We start from the raw sequence: 21604 nt of genomic DNA, 5'->3' as shown, positions 1-21604 counted from the left end.
AGGAAGTTTATTATGAACTGATAATTAAAAGATCTGAGCTTAAAAAGTGACTCTACCACACACAAGTCTTGAAAAGTTGGGTCTCACTGAACCAAGATGTAAAAAGAGGGGTTAAGCTGGATGATCTCTAAAGGCTCATTTAGCCTAATATACTGCATTCTAAGTAAATTCGATTCTCTATTCTAACTCCTCCTGGCTACTTCCTGTTGGAGCTATGAATGAAATAGTCAAAAGGTAGTTAGTGGGAGGTCAATATGAGTCTAGATTGATTTACCAATTTAATTGGTAGGTAGCTTTTCAAACCCTAAAAATTATAGTCATTACAAACTTCTTTGTAACACAGAACAATCTAAAAACCACAACTCAATCTTCATAGCTAAGAATAAACCATGTGAGACCTGTAATATTTTATTTGTTAAAAATGAACAGCTTCAGAATAAATCTAAATGCAACTTTTCCAAAAAATGCCAAAAAGTACAGTGTAAAGCATCTCCTCATTAAATATAAACTTTCATTTTGTGATGCACTGCATCAATGTTTTGGATACACCTTGATGCAAAGGGAAATTTAAGTTGCATCCTGTTAAAAAAAAAAACCAAAAAAAAGCTTTAAGAACTGAAAAAGGATAATTATAACCACATTCCAAGAAGGGAAAATTTTCCTCCAAAAAAGCATATTCTTTTGTTTATATACAACATGTTAGCACTCAAGAATTTTAATTTGGCTGTAACAAAGGCAAGATTCTGTATTTAAAAAGAAAATGAATTACAGATGCATGAAGAGCAAAAGTTTAATATACCAAAGACACTTTGTTTGATGCACTTAATATCAATATTTGGGGCAATTTTTAAGATTAAAAAAAGGCATTAATAATAGCTCTGTACAATAATATTTAAAATAACAAGAAAACGAAAACATCTTTATACCATATTTTCACAAACTGTTCTAAAGACAGCAAACTCGTGCTCAGTTGTTTTTCCTTTGCTTCAAAATAAGTTACCAGTAATTCTCAACCAGTCTAAAATGTATTGTTCATGGATCGAATCTAAGCATTCATACTTGCAAAAACGTTTTGCAATGAGTCCTCCGCCTATGGAGTGACTAGAGTTTACTTTCAAATTGTATGACTGGCTTCCAATAATCCCTTATCAGTAGACTTACAAGCAAAATACCAGATATTAAGGATCAGATTTAATTCTTTGGTATAAGCAGGAAACTGTTATTGATAGCTTTCCGTGGCTAGCATAAACCAAGTAACCCAAGGGGCATGAGAGACAACAATGAAGTCTAGTATACACCACAAAGCAGGCAGGAGCCATAACTTAATGTTTTGTGTTTTTTTAACAGGGAAAATCAACACTAATAATACACTGTTTGGAAACTAACACCTACTTAGAGGTTTCATCATTATAGCAAACCAAAAAGTTAAGCTTCAAAATGACCAAACTTGTAACGTGTAGTCTATTTTGCTGCGTTTTGGCATTATACCCTAACTTATAATTTACAACCATCTAAGGACGTTTAGCACTAGCTTGGCACAACAAACTAACTCCTCCTAACCCTCCAGAGTGTGGGGGGAAAACCCTCTTCTCACCATAAATGCCTGAACTTTATACAAGAAATCAGAAGCAAAGGTACAAGGTTATAATGTAACTCTATTATCATTTTGCACTTTTTACCTGGTGACATATACAAGTACATTTTTATTTTTAGAGCTGTATACTGTTTAATTTAGCAAACTTAAAGTTTAACTTTCCTAAAAAGAAGTCTAGGGCTTTATGGCTAATTATACTATCAAAATATCTAAGGGACTCAATCCATCTTAAAAGTATAATTATTCTAAATATCATTTGAAGAATTCTTTGTGGACACTAGACTCAAGACTACACTAAATCCAAACAGTATACCTGTGACTTAGGTTTTAAAGTTTTTCTCCTCAGTTACCTGTCTTCCACCTGCTACTTCCTCTCATGCTTTCTTCATTTCCTAAACACAAATTATCAGATTTTTACACTGGACTTTCCTCCAAGGAGGCTCTATCAGATAACCTTGTAAACACCCATTTATAGCTTTCAAACACTAAAAAGACTAACATTTTAAACTGAGCCTATGCCTAGAGTCACATTTCTTGTTAAAAGTTCAGCATTAAGGATTTACTTAATCCTTAATTTACTTAATCCTTAAACTCTGGAGGATTAACCTAACGTTATTTGAAAAATGAACCAAGTTTAGATATTCCCATAAATCTTAAACCCCCAAACTGGAATTCTAATAATTTTTTTATATCCCTAGTGAAGAAAAGTCAATTGCACTTATTACATCAACACTATTAAAGAATAAGTGACAGCAACAAAGGGACCTACTTCAAATCTTGAAGACCAAGATTTACCATGGCAAAGTGTAAAAAACTGGGCAAAGGCGATGAGATCCTAAATACCACTATCATAAAAATAATCAATTTCTATCTTTCCGCCTTCTTTCTGCTGCATGAGAAACCAAAGAAGTCAAATAGAGAATTGTTCTGTCTGGGCCAACCATGAAATCTTTAAGAACATATAGGTATAGTCCCTGTTATTCTTTCAGGGCATTATTTATACATGTTAAAATAAAAAACAACTTCAAAAATAAAAAATAAGAGTTATTTAGCCTTGTGAATATTTTGAAATAAAGTTTCTTGAATTTCTGTGATGAACTCTTCAAAGAATTCGATTTTTAAAAGAGTCATCACTCCAAAGTCCCTTTGACATGGGACCTATCCCACAGTTACAAAGCGGCTTCCTCCTTTGTTGAAAGTGAGAGTGGCTCTTTGTTCCTTCAGGATCCCAAATCGCTCATTCAAAGTCATCCCTGTCTAGAGAAAATGAAACAAAACAAAAATTAACAACTTGACTGTAAGCCACATTTGCTTTGGAACAATAATGTGATCATAATGGTGATTCATAGTAAAATCAGCTAACATTTCCTGAATATTTGTATGTATGAACTCCTTTAATTCTAACAAACACCATACGAAATAGGTGAATTTAGTGAAGTTTAGAGAAGTTAGTTAAGTTGCCTACTTGCAGCTTTAGTATTGAAACTGACTCAGAAACCCTATCTCCTAACCATTATAATATTATGTACTATATAAAACACATATGCTGTAATGCTTACAAGTTATATACCCAAAGATTTCTCTATCTGAATTATTTTTAGAGTCTGCAAACACTGCCACCAACTCTAGTGATACCTCTGATAAAAGTTATTTAGATTTGTGAATATTTTGAAACAAATTTTCTTGAATTTCTGAGTTCATTACAGATATTTAAATCAAATTCAAATCAAAATCTGGTTTTGATTAATAGCAGAAAAAGCACCCCAATTATACTTCATTTCTGAAAGGAAAGTAACAAGTGACAAAATAAAATAAAAATCAGCAAAATAAATTTGGTCGAATTTCCTTCCATACAGAAATTCTTACCTTCAGTTCCAAAGATTCTTATGTCAATGGACACACATAAAAAATTTGACAAAATGCAACAAATAAAAATTCTCAGCAAATTACAAATAGAAGGGAACTTCCTCAATCTGATAAAAACAACCTACTGCTAACATCATGCTTAATGGTGAAAAACTTAATGCTTTCTCCTCAAGCCTGGGAACAAGGCAAGCAAACGTGCTCTCAACACAGAACTGAAGGTCCTAGCCATTATAATACAGAAGAAAAAGAAAAGGTTTAAAGATTGGAAAGAAACTCTAAAATCCTAAGTAATCTATAAAATTACTAAAAGTAGTAAGTGAATTTTAGCAAGATTACAAGATACAAGGTTAATACAAAAACTGTCAAAACCATGGTGAGATATACCACTTCACCTGCATCTGAATGTCTAAAATCAAACGACAGATAATAACAAATGTTGGCAAGGACATGGAAATATTTAGAACCCTCTTACATGCCGGTAGGAATGGTTCTGCAGCTACTTCTCCAGAAAACAATCTGGTACTTCCTCAAAGGTTAAACACAGAATTACAATATGAACTAGCAATCCACTCTTAGGTATTTACCAAGGAGAAATAAAAACATATACTCATATACAAACACACAAATGTATGTGAATGTACAGGTTTTTGTGTGAGCATATGTACATGAATGTTCAGAAGAGCATTATTCACAGTAGACAAAGAATGGAAACAATCCAAATGTCCATCAACTGATAAATAAAATATAGTATATACATATGGTAGAATGTTATTCAACAATAAAAAAAAAAACCCTGATATTCATTATGGATAAACCATGAAAACACTATGCTAACTGAAAGAAGCCCATCACAAAAGTTCACATATTATATGATCCTATTCACATGAAATGTCCGAAAGAGGCAAATCCAGAGACAGAAAATAGATAGACCAGTGGTTTCCTGGGGTTGAGGAGCATTAGGACATCCTATTTAATTCATTATACAACATTTGTTTTGTTAATTAAAATGTTTTCAGTGAACAGCCCAGAGAAATACAGGGAAAAAAAATTTACCTGTTTTCCAACACTATTTATGTCAAATTGAAGGGGGACACCTTTAGGAACTTTCTTTACATCAGATTGCTCCCGTTTTGTCAAGAATGAGGGCACAGCAGTACGAGTTAATCGTGGTTTCTGAGTTCTACCAGAAAAAAATTAAAAAGAGACCAGTTTAACAATCAAAAGAAGAAAAATAAATCATTTTGTACATAAGACATCTTGACTTGTACACATGTTCAAATGTATGAAGGCTACTTTATTTACATTCTCAAAAGAAAAAAAACCCCAAAAAACTGGTTCTTTTTATTTTTTAAAGTATAGTTATTTACAATATTGTGTTAGTTTTGGGTGTAGAGCACAGTGATTCAGTATTTGCAGATTATATTCCATTATAGGTTGTTACAAGATAATGGGTATAATTCCCTGTGCTACACAGTAAATCCTCATTGCTTATTTAATATATAGTAATTTGTACATTAATCCCAAACACCTAATTTGTTCCTTCTCCCTTCCCTCTCCCGTTTTGAGTCTGTTTCTGCATTGCATATACATTCATTTGTATTATTTTTTTATAATAGATTCCACATATAAGTGATATCATAGAGTATTTGTCTTTCTCTGACTTATTTCACTAAGCATAACATTCTCTAGGTCCATCCAGGTTGCTGCAAATAACAGTATTTCATTCTTTTTTATGGCTAATATTCCATTGTATACATATATACATACATACACGTATGTATACATATATACATACATATATATATATATATATATATACACACCACATCTTCTTTATCCATTCATCTCTTGATGGATACTTAGGTTGCTTCCATGTCTTGACTACTGTAAATAGTGCTGTTATGAACATTGGGATGATGAACATTATCTTTTTGATTTAGTGTTTTCGTTTTTTCCAGCTATCTACCCAGGAGTGGAACTGCTGGATATGGTAGTTCTATTTTTAGTTTAGTTTTTTTTTTTTTTTAATTTATTTTATTTTTGGCTGCATCGGGTCTTAGTTGCAGCATGCGGGATCTTCACCACGGCACATGGGATCTTTTGCTGCAGTGTGTGGGCTTCTCTCTCTAGTTGTGGTGTGTGGGCTCCAGAGTGGGTGGGCTTTCTAGTTGCGGCACGCGGGCTCTCTAGTCGTGGCTCACGTGCTCAGTAGTTGCAGTGTGCTCGGGCTTAGCTGCCCCACAGCATGTGGGATCTTAGTTCCCTGACCAGGGATCAAACCCACGTCCCCTGCAATTGGAAGGCAGATTCTTAACCACGGGCCCACCAGGGAAGTACCTATTTTTAGTTTTTAAGAAACCTCTATACTGTTTTCCACAGTGGATGCACAAATTTACATTCTCACCAACAGTATCACAACGGTTTCCTTTTCTCCACATCCTCTCCGACATTTGTTATTTGTAGACTTTTTGATGACAGCCATTCTGACAGGTGAAGTGATACCTCATTGAAGTTCTGATTTGCATTTCTCTAATAATTAGCACTGTTGAGCATCTTTTCATATGCCTGTTAGCCATCTGTATGCCTTCTTTGGAAAAATGTCTATGCAGGTCTTCTGCCCACCTTTTGACTGGATTGTTTGTTTTCTTGATATTGAGTTGTATGAACTGTTTGTATATTTTGGATATTAACCTGTTGTCAGTCACATCATTTGCAAATATTTTCTTGCATTCTGTAGGTTGTCTTTTGATTTTGTTGATGGCTTCCTTTGCTGTGCAAAAGCTTTTAAGTTTAATTAGGTCCCATTTGTTTATTTTTGTTCTTATTTCTTTGGGCTTGGAGGACTGATCCAAGAAAATACTGCTATGATTTATGTCAGGGTGTTTCCCCTTTTTTCTCTTCTAGAAGTTTTAATGTTTCATGTCTTATATTTAACAATAAAATGGTCTAAAGACCATTATGAGTTTTTTTTAAACATCTTTATTGGAGTATAATTGCTTTACAATGGTGTGTTAGTTTCTGCTTTATAACAAAGTGAATCAGCTATACATATACATATATCCCCTTATCTCCTCCCTCTTGCGTCTCCCTCCCAGCCTCCGTATCCCACCCCTCTGGGTGGACACAAAGCACCGAGCTGATCTCCCTGTGCTATGCAGCTGCTTCCCACTAGTCATCTATTTTACATTTGGTAGTGTATATATGTCCATGCCACTCTGTCACTTCATCCCAGCTTACCCTTCCCCCTCCCCGTGTTCTCCAGTCCATTCTCTAGGTCTGCATCTTTACTCCTGTCCTGCCCCTAGGTTCTTCAGAACCACTTTTTTTTAAAGATTCCATATATATGTGTTATCATATGGTATTTGTTTTTCTCTTTCTGACTTACTTTACTCTGTATGACAGTCTCTAGGTCCAACCACCTCACTACAAATAACTCAATTTCGTTTCTTTTTATGGCTCAGTAATATTCCATTGTATGTATGTGCCACATCTTCTGTATCCATTCATCTGTCAATGGACACTTAGGTGGCTTCCATGTCCCGGCTATTGTAAATAGAGCTGCAATGAACATTGTGGTACATGACTCTTTTTGAATTATGGTTTTCTCAGGGCATATGCCCAGTAGTGGGATTGCTGGGTCATATGGTAGTTCTATTTTTAGTTTTTTAAGGAACTGCCATACTGTTCTCCATAGTGGCTGTAACAATTTACATTCCCACCAACAGTGCAAGAGGGTTTCCTTTTCTCCACACCCTCTCCAGCATTTACTGTTTGTAGATTTTTTGATGATGGCCATTCTGACTGGTGTGAGGTGATACCTCATTGTAGTTTTGATTTGCATTTCTCTAATGATTAGTGATCTTGAGCATCCTTTCATGTGTTTGTTGGCAATCTGTTTATCTTCTTTGGAGAAATGTCTATTTAGGTCTTCTGGATTGGGTTGTTTTTTTGATATTGAGCTGCATGAGCTGCTTGTGTATTTTGGACATTAATCCTTTGTCAGTTGCTTTGTTTGCAAATATTTTCTCCCATTCTGAGGGTTGTCTTTTCATCTTATTTATGGTTTCCTTTGCTGTGCAAAAGCTTTTAAGTTTAATTAGGTCCCATTTGTTTACTTTTGTTCTTATTTCTTTTGGCTTGGGAGACTGATGCAAGAAAATACTGCTATGATTTATGTCAGGGTGTTTCGCCTTTTTTCTCTTCTACGAGTTTTATTGTTTCATGTCTTACATTTAGGTCTTTAGACCATTATGAGTTTATTTTTGTATATGGTGTGAGGGAATGTTCTAATTTCATTGTTTTACATGTGGCTGTCCAGTTTTCCCAGCACCACTTGCTGAAGAGACTGTCTTTTCTCCATTGCACATTCTTACCTCCTTTGTACATTCTTACCTCCTTTGTCATAGATTAATGGACCATACGTACATGGCTTTTATTTCTCTCTATTCTGACCCATTGATCTATGTGGCCTTTTTTGTGCCAATATCATGCTGTTTTGACTATTGTAGTATTGTAGTATAGTCTTAAGTCTGGTAGGGTCATACCTCCAGCTTTGTTCTTTTTTCCTCAGAAGTTGCTTTGGTAATTTGGGGTCTTTCAGGGTTCTATATAAATTTTAAGATTGTTTGTTTTAGTTCTGTGGAAAATGTCCTGGGTATTTTGATAGGGATTGCATTAAACCTGTAGATTGCTTTCGCTAATATGGTCATTTTAATAATATTAATTCTTCCAATCCAAGAGCATGGGATTATCTTTCCATTTCTTTGAATAATCTTCAATTTCCTTCATCAACATTTTATAGTTTTCAGCATATAGGTCCTTCACCTCCTTGGTTAAGTTTATTCCTAGGTATTTTTTAAATGCAATTTTAAATGGGAATTTTTTTTTTCTTTAACTTTCTCTTTCTGATTTTCATTATAGTGTATAGAAACACAGCAGATTTCTGTATATTAATCTTGTATCCTGCAACCTTGCTGAATTCAAAAAAATACTTGGTTCTTGACTGACTAATCTAGAGACTAAAATTTATAAATCACTCACAGAATACCTCTGTAAGTAGAACTACAAACTTTTCAACAATTTGGAAGGATTGGTGATTTCCAAGTCTTGATCTTCTACTAAAATAAAGCAACCTCTAAAATCTTAGAGAATCATCCTAGGTTTTCATTTCAATCATTAAAATGGTTAGATAGTTAAAAACAAAACTCCATAAACCTAGAAAGTTGAAAAAAATTTTTATTATTTTATTTTCTTTTTAAAATGTTCATCACATCTCACAGAACTGACTTCATAACCTACTAATGGGCCACACACATAATGTGAAAAATATCAACACAGAGATATTTTCCTCTGCTGTGTTAGAAGACTGAGTACGTCTGCATGAATTTCCAAGAAACTAGCCAATCTGCTAGACTACTGGCTGATACAGGACTTTCTTTAAATTTCAAGTATAGAGCTTAGATTTTCATTCCTGATACTTTTTGATGGGAAAAATTTAAGAGTGCCAGTTATGGTCTGGTCTATGGCTAGGTCAACTATCAGGTTGAATTTGATGATATGGTTTTAGAACTTTCTTGAAATGCATCCTTGACCTCTGGCCCTGTGCTTTAAGTCTCACATCTTGCCTGTCAAATTGGGGTTCAGTTCACCCCCCATCCCCTAGGCAACATCACTTCCAGCTTCAACCTAGAAAGTTTATAATGCAATAAATATAACGGAATGGTTAACTAAATTAAGGTCATCTAGATAAAAGAATACATTATGAAGCCTTTAAAAAGAAGGTAGATCTGTATGTAATGAAAAGTAAAGAAGTCCAAAGCATACTGGGGGGAGGGGGAGAAGGGAGCAAGTATGCATGGTATTCTCATTTATGACTATACACAAGAAATAGATGTACACAGTATGTTATATGGGCACGACATTTTTTAAATAAATATATGAAATTGTTAAAAGTGGTTACTTTGGAGCTGTAGAACCAGGAATCAGGGAGCTTTTACTTTTAACTTTTTTTTGTTATTTTTGATTTTTTTGTTTGTTTTTTTTTTGGGCCATGCTGTGCAGCTTGAGGGATCTTAGTTCTCCACCTGACCAAGGATTGAACCTGGGCCTCAGCAGTGAAAGCGCCTGCTGAGCCCTAACCTCTGGACCACCAGGGAATCCCCTACCTTTAATTGTATATTATACTATTTCCACTTTATACCACAAGTATTACTTTTACCCTGTCTCAGTTTATCCTAACGTGAACATCATACTCTGAAGAGAAGTCAAATATTTTTTTATTATCTTATATAGAGAAGTTATAGTTTTCGCAAAATAAAAAAAAGACTTACACTGGGCACTGCACTGCTCCTGGATTATCAATGGATACAGTCAAAATTCCTCCATTTGTGGTGGAAGTCCGCCATCTAGTTTCAAAAAACCAAAAATTTCATTAAAATGACAGTTTATGAATCCTATAGTGTATTCCACATTAAAACATACATTTTAAAGTAGCCATTACTTTTTCTTAGTTTTTTAGGAAATACAGACACCTGGGCCCCACCATGATATAATTAATCAGCATCTTGGGTGTAAGAACTAGACACCTGAATTTATTAAATATTTTTCAGTGTAACAAATATATGCACATAAAAAAATCAAATAATACAGAAAGGCTTCTAATAAGAAACAACAGTCCTTTACCCCACTATTCTCCCTTTCTGCTCCCCAGAGGCAGCACTTTTAACCTTTCCTGTTTTTCCTGCTTGCTAGTTAGTTACCTCCAGTTCACTAAACAAAATGCGTATGTAATACTATCTTGCTATGGTAAGGATTCAGCTCATTACACTATCCTCTAGTTTCTCTTCCTACCTCTAAACGTTTTGATGGCTATATCACTATTTTACTTCCATTATAACTTTAAATATACTAAAATCTCTTTTTTTAGTAGTGTCTCTTGACATTATCCCCTACCCACTTTGTATAAAAGGACAGTAGCATCTCTAATTCCTTCCCTCCACCTCTTCACTCATTTTGTACCTCTCACTTTTTATCAGCTTTACTTTTAGATTTATGTTGGCCAAAATCTGACATTTATATCACACTGTTACCAAATTAAGTATTTTGTGCTTTGTTCTATAGATTGATTCTTAAAGTTCAAAACAAATAAGCCGCATTTACATTATTACAATTATGTAAATACTGTTTATTGCAGAAGCAAATAGGTCATGATTATTATTTCCTTCCTTTTGGTTTCCAATGCCTGACTCCTGTGCAAAAGAATATTGCCAGCGTCAAGTTTAAATAGTTGCCTTTCTGACACGCCAATTGCTCAAAATCATGCCCATTATAGATGGCATCATATCTGGACCATGATCATGTTTTATATGCTTTGTTTTCACAGAAGTAGCCATAATTTTAAATGATTTAATTTTAAAACCTGATTATATTGATGGAGTGTTACAACTCACACTTGGGGAGTGCAATTCTAACAGACAAAAATACATTCTTGAAAAAATCCTTCATGGGGTAAGGAGAAAAACACAATATGTGAAAAGAAAACATCCTATTGTTTTTAAAAATCTGTAAATTTTCTAAAAGCGCTACTGGATTTTCTTCTATTTATTCCCTGAATTGGTTCATTTGTATGAAAGTAGTTATAAGAAAATAAAGAGCTATTTCATTAAAAAGGAATAAACAGGCAAGAAAAAATTTAAAATACAGAGTAATGTATTTGGTGCTAAAAGTTATAACACTGACATGTGAAAATGAAAAAGGTTTTTGGGGAAAAAACAACAAAAACAACATAGGATTTATTTATTTCAGGCTCAATGGTTAATTCACTTCTCATTTAATTTCTTTTAGACTTGGGTACAAAGTAATTTGGGTCACTACTATTCTGGGAGTTTTGAAATGACATCTTGAAAAACAAATTGAAACTTACTGACGAGTTCTCTTTGCTACTACATCGTCTAGCAGTTGTTCTGAGTTCAACTGGGCCTGAACCTGAAGGGAAAAAAAAAGCAGTAGATCCCATAGAAAGCAGAGGATTTGAATCCAAAGAGCTACCCTGCTCTGTAACTTTATAACCCAGTGTGGTGTGTGAATGCAGGAGAGGGGCATGTGCCTATTCTGACAACACCTCTTTGTTCGGGTTCCTGTATCAGAACTAGCAGTAAAAACAAGTTTATTCCTAAATAACATGTTAAATTCTTATAAGACACTGCCACTGAGGACAACAAAAGAGAAAATAGAAAACAAAAAAAGAAATTAATCTAATGTCATGTTCTCCATATTCTAAACCCAAACCCTACCTCAATCTTGGGCCATGTCTATGATAGAGGATTACTAAAGGTGGATGTTCAGGATCCTTTGTTTGGGTAAAAAGAAAACACTACCAAGGGTTTTTTATACCTTCAGGCCTCTCCTGAAAAGAAAAGTTGCCTGACGAGTGTCTTTCTGATGACTTAATTTATTTCCACTCCGGGTAAAATTGGCTGGAATGTTATTTCTGCAACAAAAACACATACACCATGAATAGTGTGGGCCACTTAACAACTTTCAAACATCTTGAAAAGATAAGCAAAAATATTTAAATTCATAGGATGAAAATCTGAGGTACACTAAACACAAAGACTCTGAATTATACCCTTGTTTACATGAAGCTATTGAGATCTGATTTACAAATACCTCCCTCTGTAGCAGACTACATAACAATGTGGTTAATTCTGACCTAATTTATCTTACAAATATTCAACTGTTTAATATTCTGACATATAAGGTCTCTTCTGAAGACACTGAAATAACATTTTTAATGCTACTTTCTAAATTTGGTAAAAGACATAAATGTACAGATTTATTAACAGGATTAGTACAAAGAAAAGCACACCTAGGCACATCATGGTCAAACTGCTGAAAACTAAAAATGAAGAGAAAATCTTGAAATATAACATCTTCTCCAATTTTCTCTCCTTCACTCAGAAACCTTCATATATTAATATAAATCACACAGAACCTTACACTATTCCACTGTTTGCTCTCTCCTGCTTAGAACATTGTTATCTTAATTATATGTTTGACTTGACTTTCACCAATTCCTTTCTGGTTTCTATAGAAAGTTGGTAAAACATGAGAAAACAAATTTTCATTTCTGTCTACTTATTTATTTTTATAAATAAATGTTTAACAGGTCACCTAATCTTACCTACAATCTTATAGAGGCTCAAATGCAAAATTTCCCTGCCAGCCCAATTAACATGCGCTCATTAATGGCTCATGTAATTGACAAGCTCTTATTTGAGAAGTTTCCCTTTTCCAAAAAAGTACTCCCAAATAATTCCCAAAAGAAAAAGAGATGATAGTTGAATAAAGCTGCAATTGTAGCCATTCCACTTATACAAAAACTTCATTTCAGGGTTTTTTTGCTTTGAATTATCTTCTATAAAAGATGAATAAAAGGCATTTGTAACTGAAATAATAAGAAAACTTCACAGCCTGTCAATTACTTTATCCTTACAGAGAACAGAATACCATAACGATAGGCCACAATTTTTAAGTTTTGTTATACTTTTTTTAAATTTATTTATTTGGTTGTGCCTGGTCTTAGTTGCAGCAGGTGGGCTCCTTAGTTGCAGCAGGCAGGCTCCTTAGTTGTGGCATGCAAACTCTTAGTTGCGGCATGCATATGGGATCTAGTTCCCTGACCAGGGATCAAACCCGGGTCCCCTGCATTGACAGCGTGGAGTCTTAACCACTGAGCCACCAGGGAAGCCCTGTTATATCTTTTTTAAATTAAAAGAAAAATAATTTCAGCTTACGAAGCTTTCATGCAAAATTCTTTCAGGTTTGCTTTTCCCACAAATAACATACACTGTTTTATTAAGAGCCATTGAGACTATATAACAAATTCAGCTTTCAGAATTCTCAATTTTGAATAATTCTGAAAGAGGTGTTTTTACCAAAACGATCACCTTTTGCAATTTTACTCTATATGTCGAGAGAGAAAGACACAGAGTTATGCTTTTTTAAAACGTTTACAATCAGTTAAATTCATCAATTACACTGGTTCTAAGAGATAAGCAAGCTATTACTGAATACTTCCATATTGGATTTTCAAACAGATATCCCAAATATCTGTCTTGAAAATGACCCGATACCTACAAACATCACTGCAAATTCATTCCTTTGAACTCTCAGTGCAAGAAGTCCATCTTTATTTATGATGTATAACATAACATTGTCTTATATTTGAGTACTTACTTTCTATTTAACTGGTTAGGTCTCTTGAGAGCTGCAACTGGTTTTCTCTGTACTTCATTTTGTCTCAGAAGGTTTGCCTTCCTTTTTAACGCTGGAAAATATCGCTCTATATTCTTTCAGAAGGCAAGAAACTATGTTAATTAGATTGCTTTTTGCTCTATACCCTACTACAATAAACATTTCTGAGGCAGAATGGACAGGGACTGACCACTGCTTAGATGTACAGGTTGTGCTAAAACAACTTGAATATTTCCTGTCTAAGTGACGAAAAAGATAACTACATTATACTTAAAATACTTGCAACAAAAGAAGAATTCAAACAGAAGAATGAATTTTTTTCTATTTTGGTTATGTTCAGTTTGAGGTATTCTGAGGGATGCACAGGTGATGAGGAAACATGGTTCTGGAGCTCAAGAGAAGAACCCTGTAGAGAGCCAGAAATGTAAATTAGGGAATCTTTTATATAAATATGATTTTGATATCAAGTGAAGAGATAAGAGAGCCAAGATCCAAAACAAATGTGTGAGAAGGAAAAAGGGAGGTTGTGATAGCAAAAAAGTCTGAGTAGAAAAACAAGAATTAAGAAAATTCAATGTCATAGAAAATAAGCACATGAAATGTCCATTTTTTCTCTCTCTACATATATAAATTCAGTCCATCATTAAAGCCTAATTCAGGTTTCCATATTTCCCATGAAGACTTCTAAAGTCTCTGACAATATGGACTATATCTTTTATTTAATCTGGATTCTCTTATATTTTGAGAATCTGACAAGGGATTAATCTCCAAAATACACGAACAGCTCATGCAGCTCAATATCAAAAAAATAACCCAATCAATAAATGGGGGGAAGATCTAAATAGACATTCTCCAAAGAAGACATACAGATGGCCAAAAAGCACATGAAAAGATGCTCAACATCACAAATTATTAGAGAAATGCAAATCAAAACTACAATGAGGTATCACCTCACACCAGTCAGAATGGCCATCATCAAAAAATCTACACAAAATAAATGCTGGAGAGGGTGTGGAGAAAAGGGAACCCTCCTGCACTGTTGGTGGGAATGTAAATTGATACAGCCACTATGGAGAACAGTATGGAGGTTCCTTAAAAAACGAAAAATAGAACTACCATACGACCCAGCAATCCCACTACCGGGTATATACCCTGAGAAAACCATAATTCAAAAAGAGTCATGTACCACAATGTTCACTGCAGCTCTATTTACAATAGCCAGGACATGGAAGCACCTAAATGTCCATTGACAGAGGAATGGATAAAGAAGATGTGGTATATATATATATAATAGAATATTACTCAACCATTAAATGGAACAAAATAGTGCCATTTGCAGAGACATGGATAGACCCAGAGACCGTCATACAGAGTGAAGTGAGTCAGAAAGAGAAAAACAAACATCGTATAATATCCCTTATATGTGGAATCTAGAAGAATGGTACAGATGAACTTATCGGCAAAGCAGAAATAGAGTCACAGACGTAGAGAACAAACTTATGGTTACCAAGGAGGGGAAGGGGGGAATGGGACGAATTGGGAGATTGGGATTGACATATATACACCACTAAGTATAAAATAGATAACTAATGAGAACCTACTGTTTAGCACAGGGACCTCTACTCAATGATCTGTGGTGACCTAAACGGGAAGGAAATCTAAAAAACAGTGGAGATATGTATACCTGTAACTGATTCACTTTATTGTACAGCAGAAACTAACACAACATTGTAAAGCAACTATACTCCAATAAAAATTTAAAAGAAAAGAATATGAGAAGTATCCCATAAATATCGATTGACTAAAAACCACAAAAATTACAATAGTCTTCATTTTCATGAACGTTTGGAAAAGAAGTAAATGGAGGAATAAAGAATATTAAGAGTACGGAAGAAATGCTATGAAATCAGACTAATGATGGCCCATTCCGAGCTTTGTATTTTGTCTTTAATAAAAATACCAAGGCTCATTTTATAGGTAAATGTAGAAGTTCCTTCTATGATGCTACTGTCACATTGTTTTCCTTCAAAATACCTGCCATATTATAATCACATAGTTATTTGTGTGATAAATTATTTAATATTTATTTGAGTTCTCCATGAAGACAGGGATTTTCTATTGAGTTACTGCAGAATCCCTTGCGTCTAGGACATACTGAGTATTCAGTCAACATGAGTTAAATGATGAATATATGGGCAAGAACTTTAACAATCCATTAATATATGGGGAATTTGTGTTCCATGAATCTAAGGTTACATGTGTATAAAAGTGTTTACAAAAAATATCTAAGGATAAGCTTTTCTTACAGAATTTTGAGATAAAAAATTATTCCTTGAAGGAAGGAAATTAAGGTAGTTTATTTTTAATGCTATTTTATTAAAGTAATATTTACATACAATAAAATTTTAAGTGTATAGTTTATGAAGTTGGGTAATTACAAGTAATCATGTAACCATATCATAATCAAGATATAAAACAGTACCCTCACACTTAAAAGTTTCCCTGTGCCCCCTTGCAGTCAATTTCCTTCCCCCACCTGACTCTAACCCCAGGCAATGACTGATCTGTCACTATAGTTTAGCCTTCTCTACAATATCAAATAAACAGAATCATAGTACATAGTGTTTTGTGTTTGTGTTCTTTTGCTTAGCGTGATGTTTTGAGATGTATCCACACTGTCTTGCGCATTAACATTTATTCCTTTTTTATTGCTGAACAGAATTCCATAGTATGAAGATAAGGTATTTATAAACTGTCAAAATCAGACAAAAGATCAAAACTACCCATTAGCAGACGATAACTGCTATATATGCAGCAACAACAAAAATTTTTTAAGTTCACAGAAGTACTAAATGGTTTAGTATTATTAGTCAAGTTAAAAGTTCTACAAAACATAACATACCCTCAGTTTTAGGAAATTGTGAACCTAAAATAGAAAAGTTACAGTATTGACATTGACAAGGTTATATATTCCAGTAGAAGAATCCCTTACGAACTTTTACTTGGCAGATATTTTAAGCTTTCTCTAAACAAAAGAAAATTCATTCTTAGAGACAACCATTCCCCTCCAGGCACAGCCATTTGCTCTCTCAGTAAATACTAGTAATGTAAATGAGTATGCTATCTTTCCCACTTAGTAATTCACTTCATAGGTAAGAAAATGTACATTTGTATTGAAATAAAATCTCACTAATTCATATAAACTGTGGAAAGGAAGAGAAAACGTAACAAAAAGTCTAACTGTGGTCAGGACTTTTTTTTAAGGTATAAAATTTCTAAGTATATGCAGCAATTCAAGGACAAGTAAAGTAATTTGTTTAATGAATAGAAAAGGATGGTGTAAGTTACTTATATGTAAAAAGCTGGAAGACCGCAGTGCAGAGACTCACTGGGGGGAGACTGGACAGCTCCTGGCACACGGGAACTGGGGCCTGCAGGGCTGCGGGCAGCATCCTCCCTCTGGAGAACAGCAACCGTGGTGGAGCTGGCAGCCTCCACCTGCTCTGGAGTCAGAGGTGGCACCCCAGCAGCTGCTGTCCCAGAACCCGGAGGCCTGGGCGCCACCGTGGTCCTTGATAAAGGTAGTGTTGGACAGGTTTCTCCACTACAAAATCAACCATTTTTCTCTTTGCATATCCTGTTTGTTAAAAGTAATTAGTAAGTGTAGCTCATACTCCTAGGGAGGGCAATTAAGCTCTACTTCCTGGAGAATGGACCTTGTGATTAGAATAACAACATAGTGACAGTGCTTCTTACACTCCCCCACCCTACAGAAGAGAGTGGCCCAGTATTTCCTGGATCCCAAACTAGCAAAAGACAGCCCAAATAGGCTCATTCCTCCCTGGATGGAATGGAAGTCCTGCTGACAACACCAGGTGAGCCCAGCAGCACCAGCAGGTGGTATCAATTAGGACCCCTGATTACAGTAAGTGGTGAAGGGAAGTGCTCTCTTTTCTCACAGGACTGACACTCCCCTCCCCTCACCCAGGGACACTAGGTAGTTGGCTGGTAGCAGCCAGGGCAATTCTGCCAAAGAAATACCTGTCCCACAAAGTGTTCTTTATCCCCACATACCTGAGACTCCCCATCTACATGCAAGACACCTGGCAGCTAGGCACCACCAGCTAGGACATGTCCCCTCTGCCCCACCTTAAATTGCCCAGCCCAGGAAGAGATTCCCCTCCCCTACTGACAGATACCAAGTGGCCAGGAGACAGTGGGAAGGGGGACCCTGATACATCAGTGGCTCAGCCAGTGAAACTTTTCCTATTTTGGGCCACAGCATCCCCTACTTAGAGACACAAAGAAGCCTGTTTTGGGAAGCTCCATCCACACACTCCAAAAACAACAGCAGGGAAAAGTGGGGGCAAGAGTGTTACCAAATAAACCAAACAGATTCACAGTAAAAAAAAAAAAAAAAAAAAAAGGACTTTTTTTTAAGGTATAAAATTTCTAAGTATATGCAGCAATTCAAGGACAAGTAAGGTAATTTGTTTAATGAATAGAAAAGGATGGTGTAAGTTACTTATATGTAAAAAGAAATTTTCTAAACTGCTAGAAAATGATCTGCTTCACAAGTACCACAGTCGATTCTGTTGAGACATTAATCTGTATTCAGGTTGAGAGAAAAGTTCTTAAGAAACAGCAAATTTCAAACCATACCTTTTCCAAAATCATTCAAACTTCGAATATAAGGATCTTACCATTCAGCACATTCTCTTTCAATTTTCACTATTTTTAAACAACTCAAAAGACTACCACATGTGGTAACTTAAAATTTTTACTGGAGCAAGTTCTGTAATAAAGTTTTAGAGAATAGCTGCTGGTGATAGCAGAATTGAAAACTTAAGGGGTGAAGACAGTTGTGGTTAACCAGAATACAGATACTTGAGATAATTTAAGAAATGAATGTCCTGAATTTTTGTATTAAAATACGTATTACTTTCATAATCAGAGAAACGAAAGGGGTTAAAAAACAGCAGGGTGGAACATTAAATTCCTTGGTGGCTCAGACTTACTAAACATAAGAAGTTAAAGAAAAACCATTTGTGAAACTATTTTAAGTAATGCTTTATACAGCCAATTCAAAAATTACTCATTGAGATGTAATTAAAAATTCAGTTAAGATTTGAAAAGTAGTTAATTTATGGTGGGTAAATAATTGTAACTCTAATTAAAAATATCAACTAGGGGAGATAGGTATCCACCCAAGAGAAATGAAAACCTGGGTCCATACACACTTACAGGCAATGTTCACAGCAACATATTCACAATACCCAAAAAAGTGGAAAAAACCAAAATGTCATCCATCAACTGGTGAATGGGTAAACAAAATATCCATACGATGAAATATTATTCACTAATAAAAAGAGATGAAGTACCGAGACATGCTACAACATGAACCTCAAAAGTATTATGGCTAAATGCCAGCCCACATACTACTGTATGATTCCATTTACAGGCATACCTTGGAGTTACTGGGGATTTGGTTCCAGACCACTGCAATAAAGCAAATATCACAATAAAGTGAGTCACATGAATTTTTGGTTTCCCACTACATATAAAAATTTATATTTATGCTATACTGTAGTCTATTAAGTGTGCCACAGCATTATGCCTAAAAAAACAGCGTACATACCTTAATCTAAAAATACTTTATTGCTAAAAAAATGCTACCCATCATCTCAGCCTTCAGCGAGTTGTGATCTTTTTGCAATAGTACCATCAAAGATCACTGATCACCATAACAAATATAATAATGAAAGAGTTTGAAATATTGCGAGAATTACCAAAATGTGACACAGAGACACAAAGTGAGCAAATGTTGTTGGAACAACGGCACCAACAGACTTGCTCAGTGCAGGGTTGCCAAAAATCTTCAATTTGTAAAAAGACGCAGTATCTGTGAAGCACAATAAAGTGAAGTACAATAAAACAAGGTATGCCTGTATATGAAATATGCCAGAAAGGCAAATTTATAAAATATCTACAGCAAGTAGATTAGTGGTTGCCTGGGGCATATCACAGGGTATGACTGTGAATGGACTTGAGATTTCTTTTTAGAGTGATAGAAATGTTCTAAAATTAATTATTGTGATGATTGTTCAACTCTATAAATTTTCTAAAATTCACTGAATTGTACACTTAAAACAAATGAATTTTATAGTATAAAATTATATGTCAATAACCTGTTAAAAACTGCAGACACACACTATCCCGTTAAAAACTGTACACACACACACACCGGTAAAGTCAAGAACCTGTAAAAAAATTTTATATTTGAGAATGTGGAAGTTTAGGTATTCTTCATGAATGACAATAATTTTTATTTAATTGTTGAATTTTTTATATAAGCCCCAAAGTACTATATTAAAAAAACCCAAAATATTCAAATAAAATGCTCTCTCAAGCTCATTCACAGAAATATTAGTACGAACAAAGGAAAAGCGTTTCTTTTTTTTTAACTGAAGTATGGTTGATTTACATATTGTGTTCATTTCAGGTGTAGAGCAAAGTGATTCAGTCATAAATATATATATAGTTCAGATTATTTTCCATTATAGGTTATTACAAGATGCTGAATATAGTTCCGTGATAATACAGTAAATCCTTGTTGCTTATCTATTTTACGTATAGTAGTTTGTATCTGTCAATCCCATACTCCTAATTTATCCCTCCCCACTTCCTATCCCCTTTGGTAACTGTAAATTTGTTTTCTTTGTCTCTTAAGTCTGTTTCTGTTTTGAATACAGATTCATTTGTAAGGAAAAGCGTTTCCGACTCAGGATCAGCCATCAACCTACCTTGTCACTTAGAGGTGGTCGATTCATAGGACTAATTCCTTTTCGAATTCCAGTTGCTTTCCTAGCTGCAAGGCCAGTGATAACTCCATAAGGACGTCTCTTTCCAGGCATCACTCTTCCTCTATGGCTCAGACTATTCTTACCAAAACCTGTAGGAGAGGAGGAAAAAAAAAAATCAGTCTAAGACTGCAAGTGAGTGGCACACAGTTCACAGGATATTCTATTTCTTAAGTAGGGTGGAGGATATGAGAGTTTTTTTCATTTATTATTATTCATATAATATTTCTTATGTTATTATTATATTACTATTTCTATACACTTCTTTAAAATTACATAAAATATTTCATTTTTAAAGAGACAATAAGCTGCATTGGAAAGGGTTCTGCTGCTGTAATGGACTGCAAAGGACTAGAGGATTCTCACATTTCCTCCCAGCTATCCTCTCTTTGGCATTACTTTCTCAACAAACAGAACAGTCTCAACTTTCCCTGTGCAGCATGGTAGCCACTAACCACATGTGGTTATTGAGTACTTGAAATATGACTAGTCTGAATTGAGATGTAACAAAAGAATGTATAATATTTCATTAATAATTTTATATTAATCATATGTTAGAATGATATTTTAGGTGTACTGGATTAAATAAAATATATTATTATGTGGCTCACACTTTATTTGTTGGATGGCACTGATCCAGAGTGGACTCACTATCTCATCTCCTATTTCCTTACGATGTTGCAATCTGGCTTCTTTGTTTTCAGTCTTATTATATTCAAACTGCTTTTGCTAAAGTCTGCAGTAAACTCCAATGGATATATATTTTAATCTCTGCGGCATATGACATTACTGACTTTGCTTTTCCATTATGTATCTTACCTATTTAAATACTTATTTTCTAATTATGAAAAAGTAAACGTGCTCAGTACAGAAATCTTAAAAACATATAAAGTACAAATAAGAATATAAAAGCCACCACCATTAGCCCACCACTTAGAGACAACAACTACTAACATTTTATATTTTTGTAGTCTTTTACTTGTATACATACATTTCAAATGAACACTTTTAGTTTCAACTGTTTTTAAGC

The 21604-nt window shown here is 34.6% G+C and overlaps 1 protein-coding gene across 1 annotated transcript in view; it reads right to left on the bottom strand.

The window, feature by feature from the left end:
- Nucleotides 1-392: 392 nt before the first annotated feature.
- The window catches only part of FYTTD1 (forty-two-three domain containing 1), a 33614-nt gene continuing 12402 nt past the window's right edge, over nucleotides 393-21604 (bottom strand). Inside the window, exons 3-9 of the mRNA XM_059920901.1 lie at nucleotides 20518-20666; nucleotides 13697-13809; nucleotides 11852-11948; nucleotides 11382-11443; nucleotides 9790-9864; nucleotides 4514-4640; nucleotides 393-2851 (exon numbers count right to left, since the gene is read on the bottom strand). Coding sequence (XP_059776884.1) covers nucleotides 2753-2851; nucleotides 4514-4640; nucleotides 9790-9864; nucleotides 11382-11443; nucleotides 11852-11948; nucleotides 13697-13809; nucleotides 20518-20666 — 722 coding nt within the window. The 3' untranslated portion in view covers nucleotides 393-2752. The remainder of the gene's footprint in view (nucleotides 2852-4513; nucleotides 4641-9789; nucleotides 9865-11381; nucleotides 11444-11851; nucleotides 11949-13696; nucleotides 13810-20517; nucleotides 20667-21604) is intronic.

The sequence above is a fragment of the Balaenoptera ricei genome, chromosome 4, assembly GCF_028023285.1.
Source record: "Balaenoptera ricei isolate mBalRic1 chromosome 4, mBalRic1.hap2, whole genome shotgun sequence".
Taxonomy (NCBI): domain Eukaryota; kingdom Metazoa; phylum Chordata; class Mammalia; order Artiodactyla; family Balaenopteridae; genus Balaenoptera; species Balaenoptera ricei.
The sequence above is the reverse complement of the archived record's forward strand: the minus strand, read 5'-3'. Positions and strand labels throughout refer to the sequence as shown.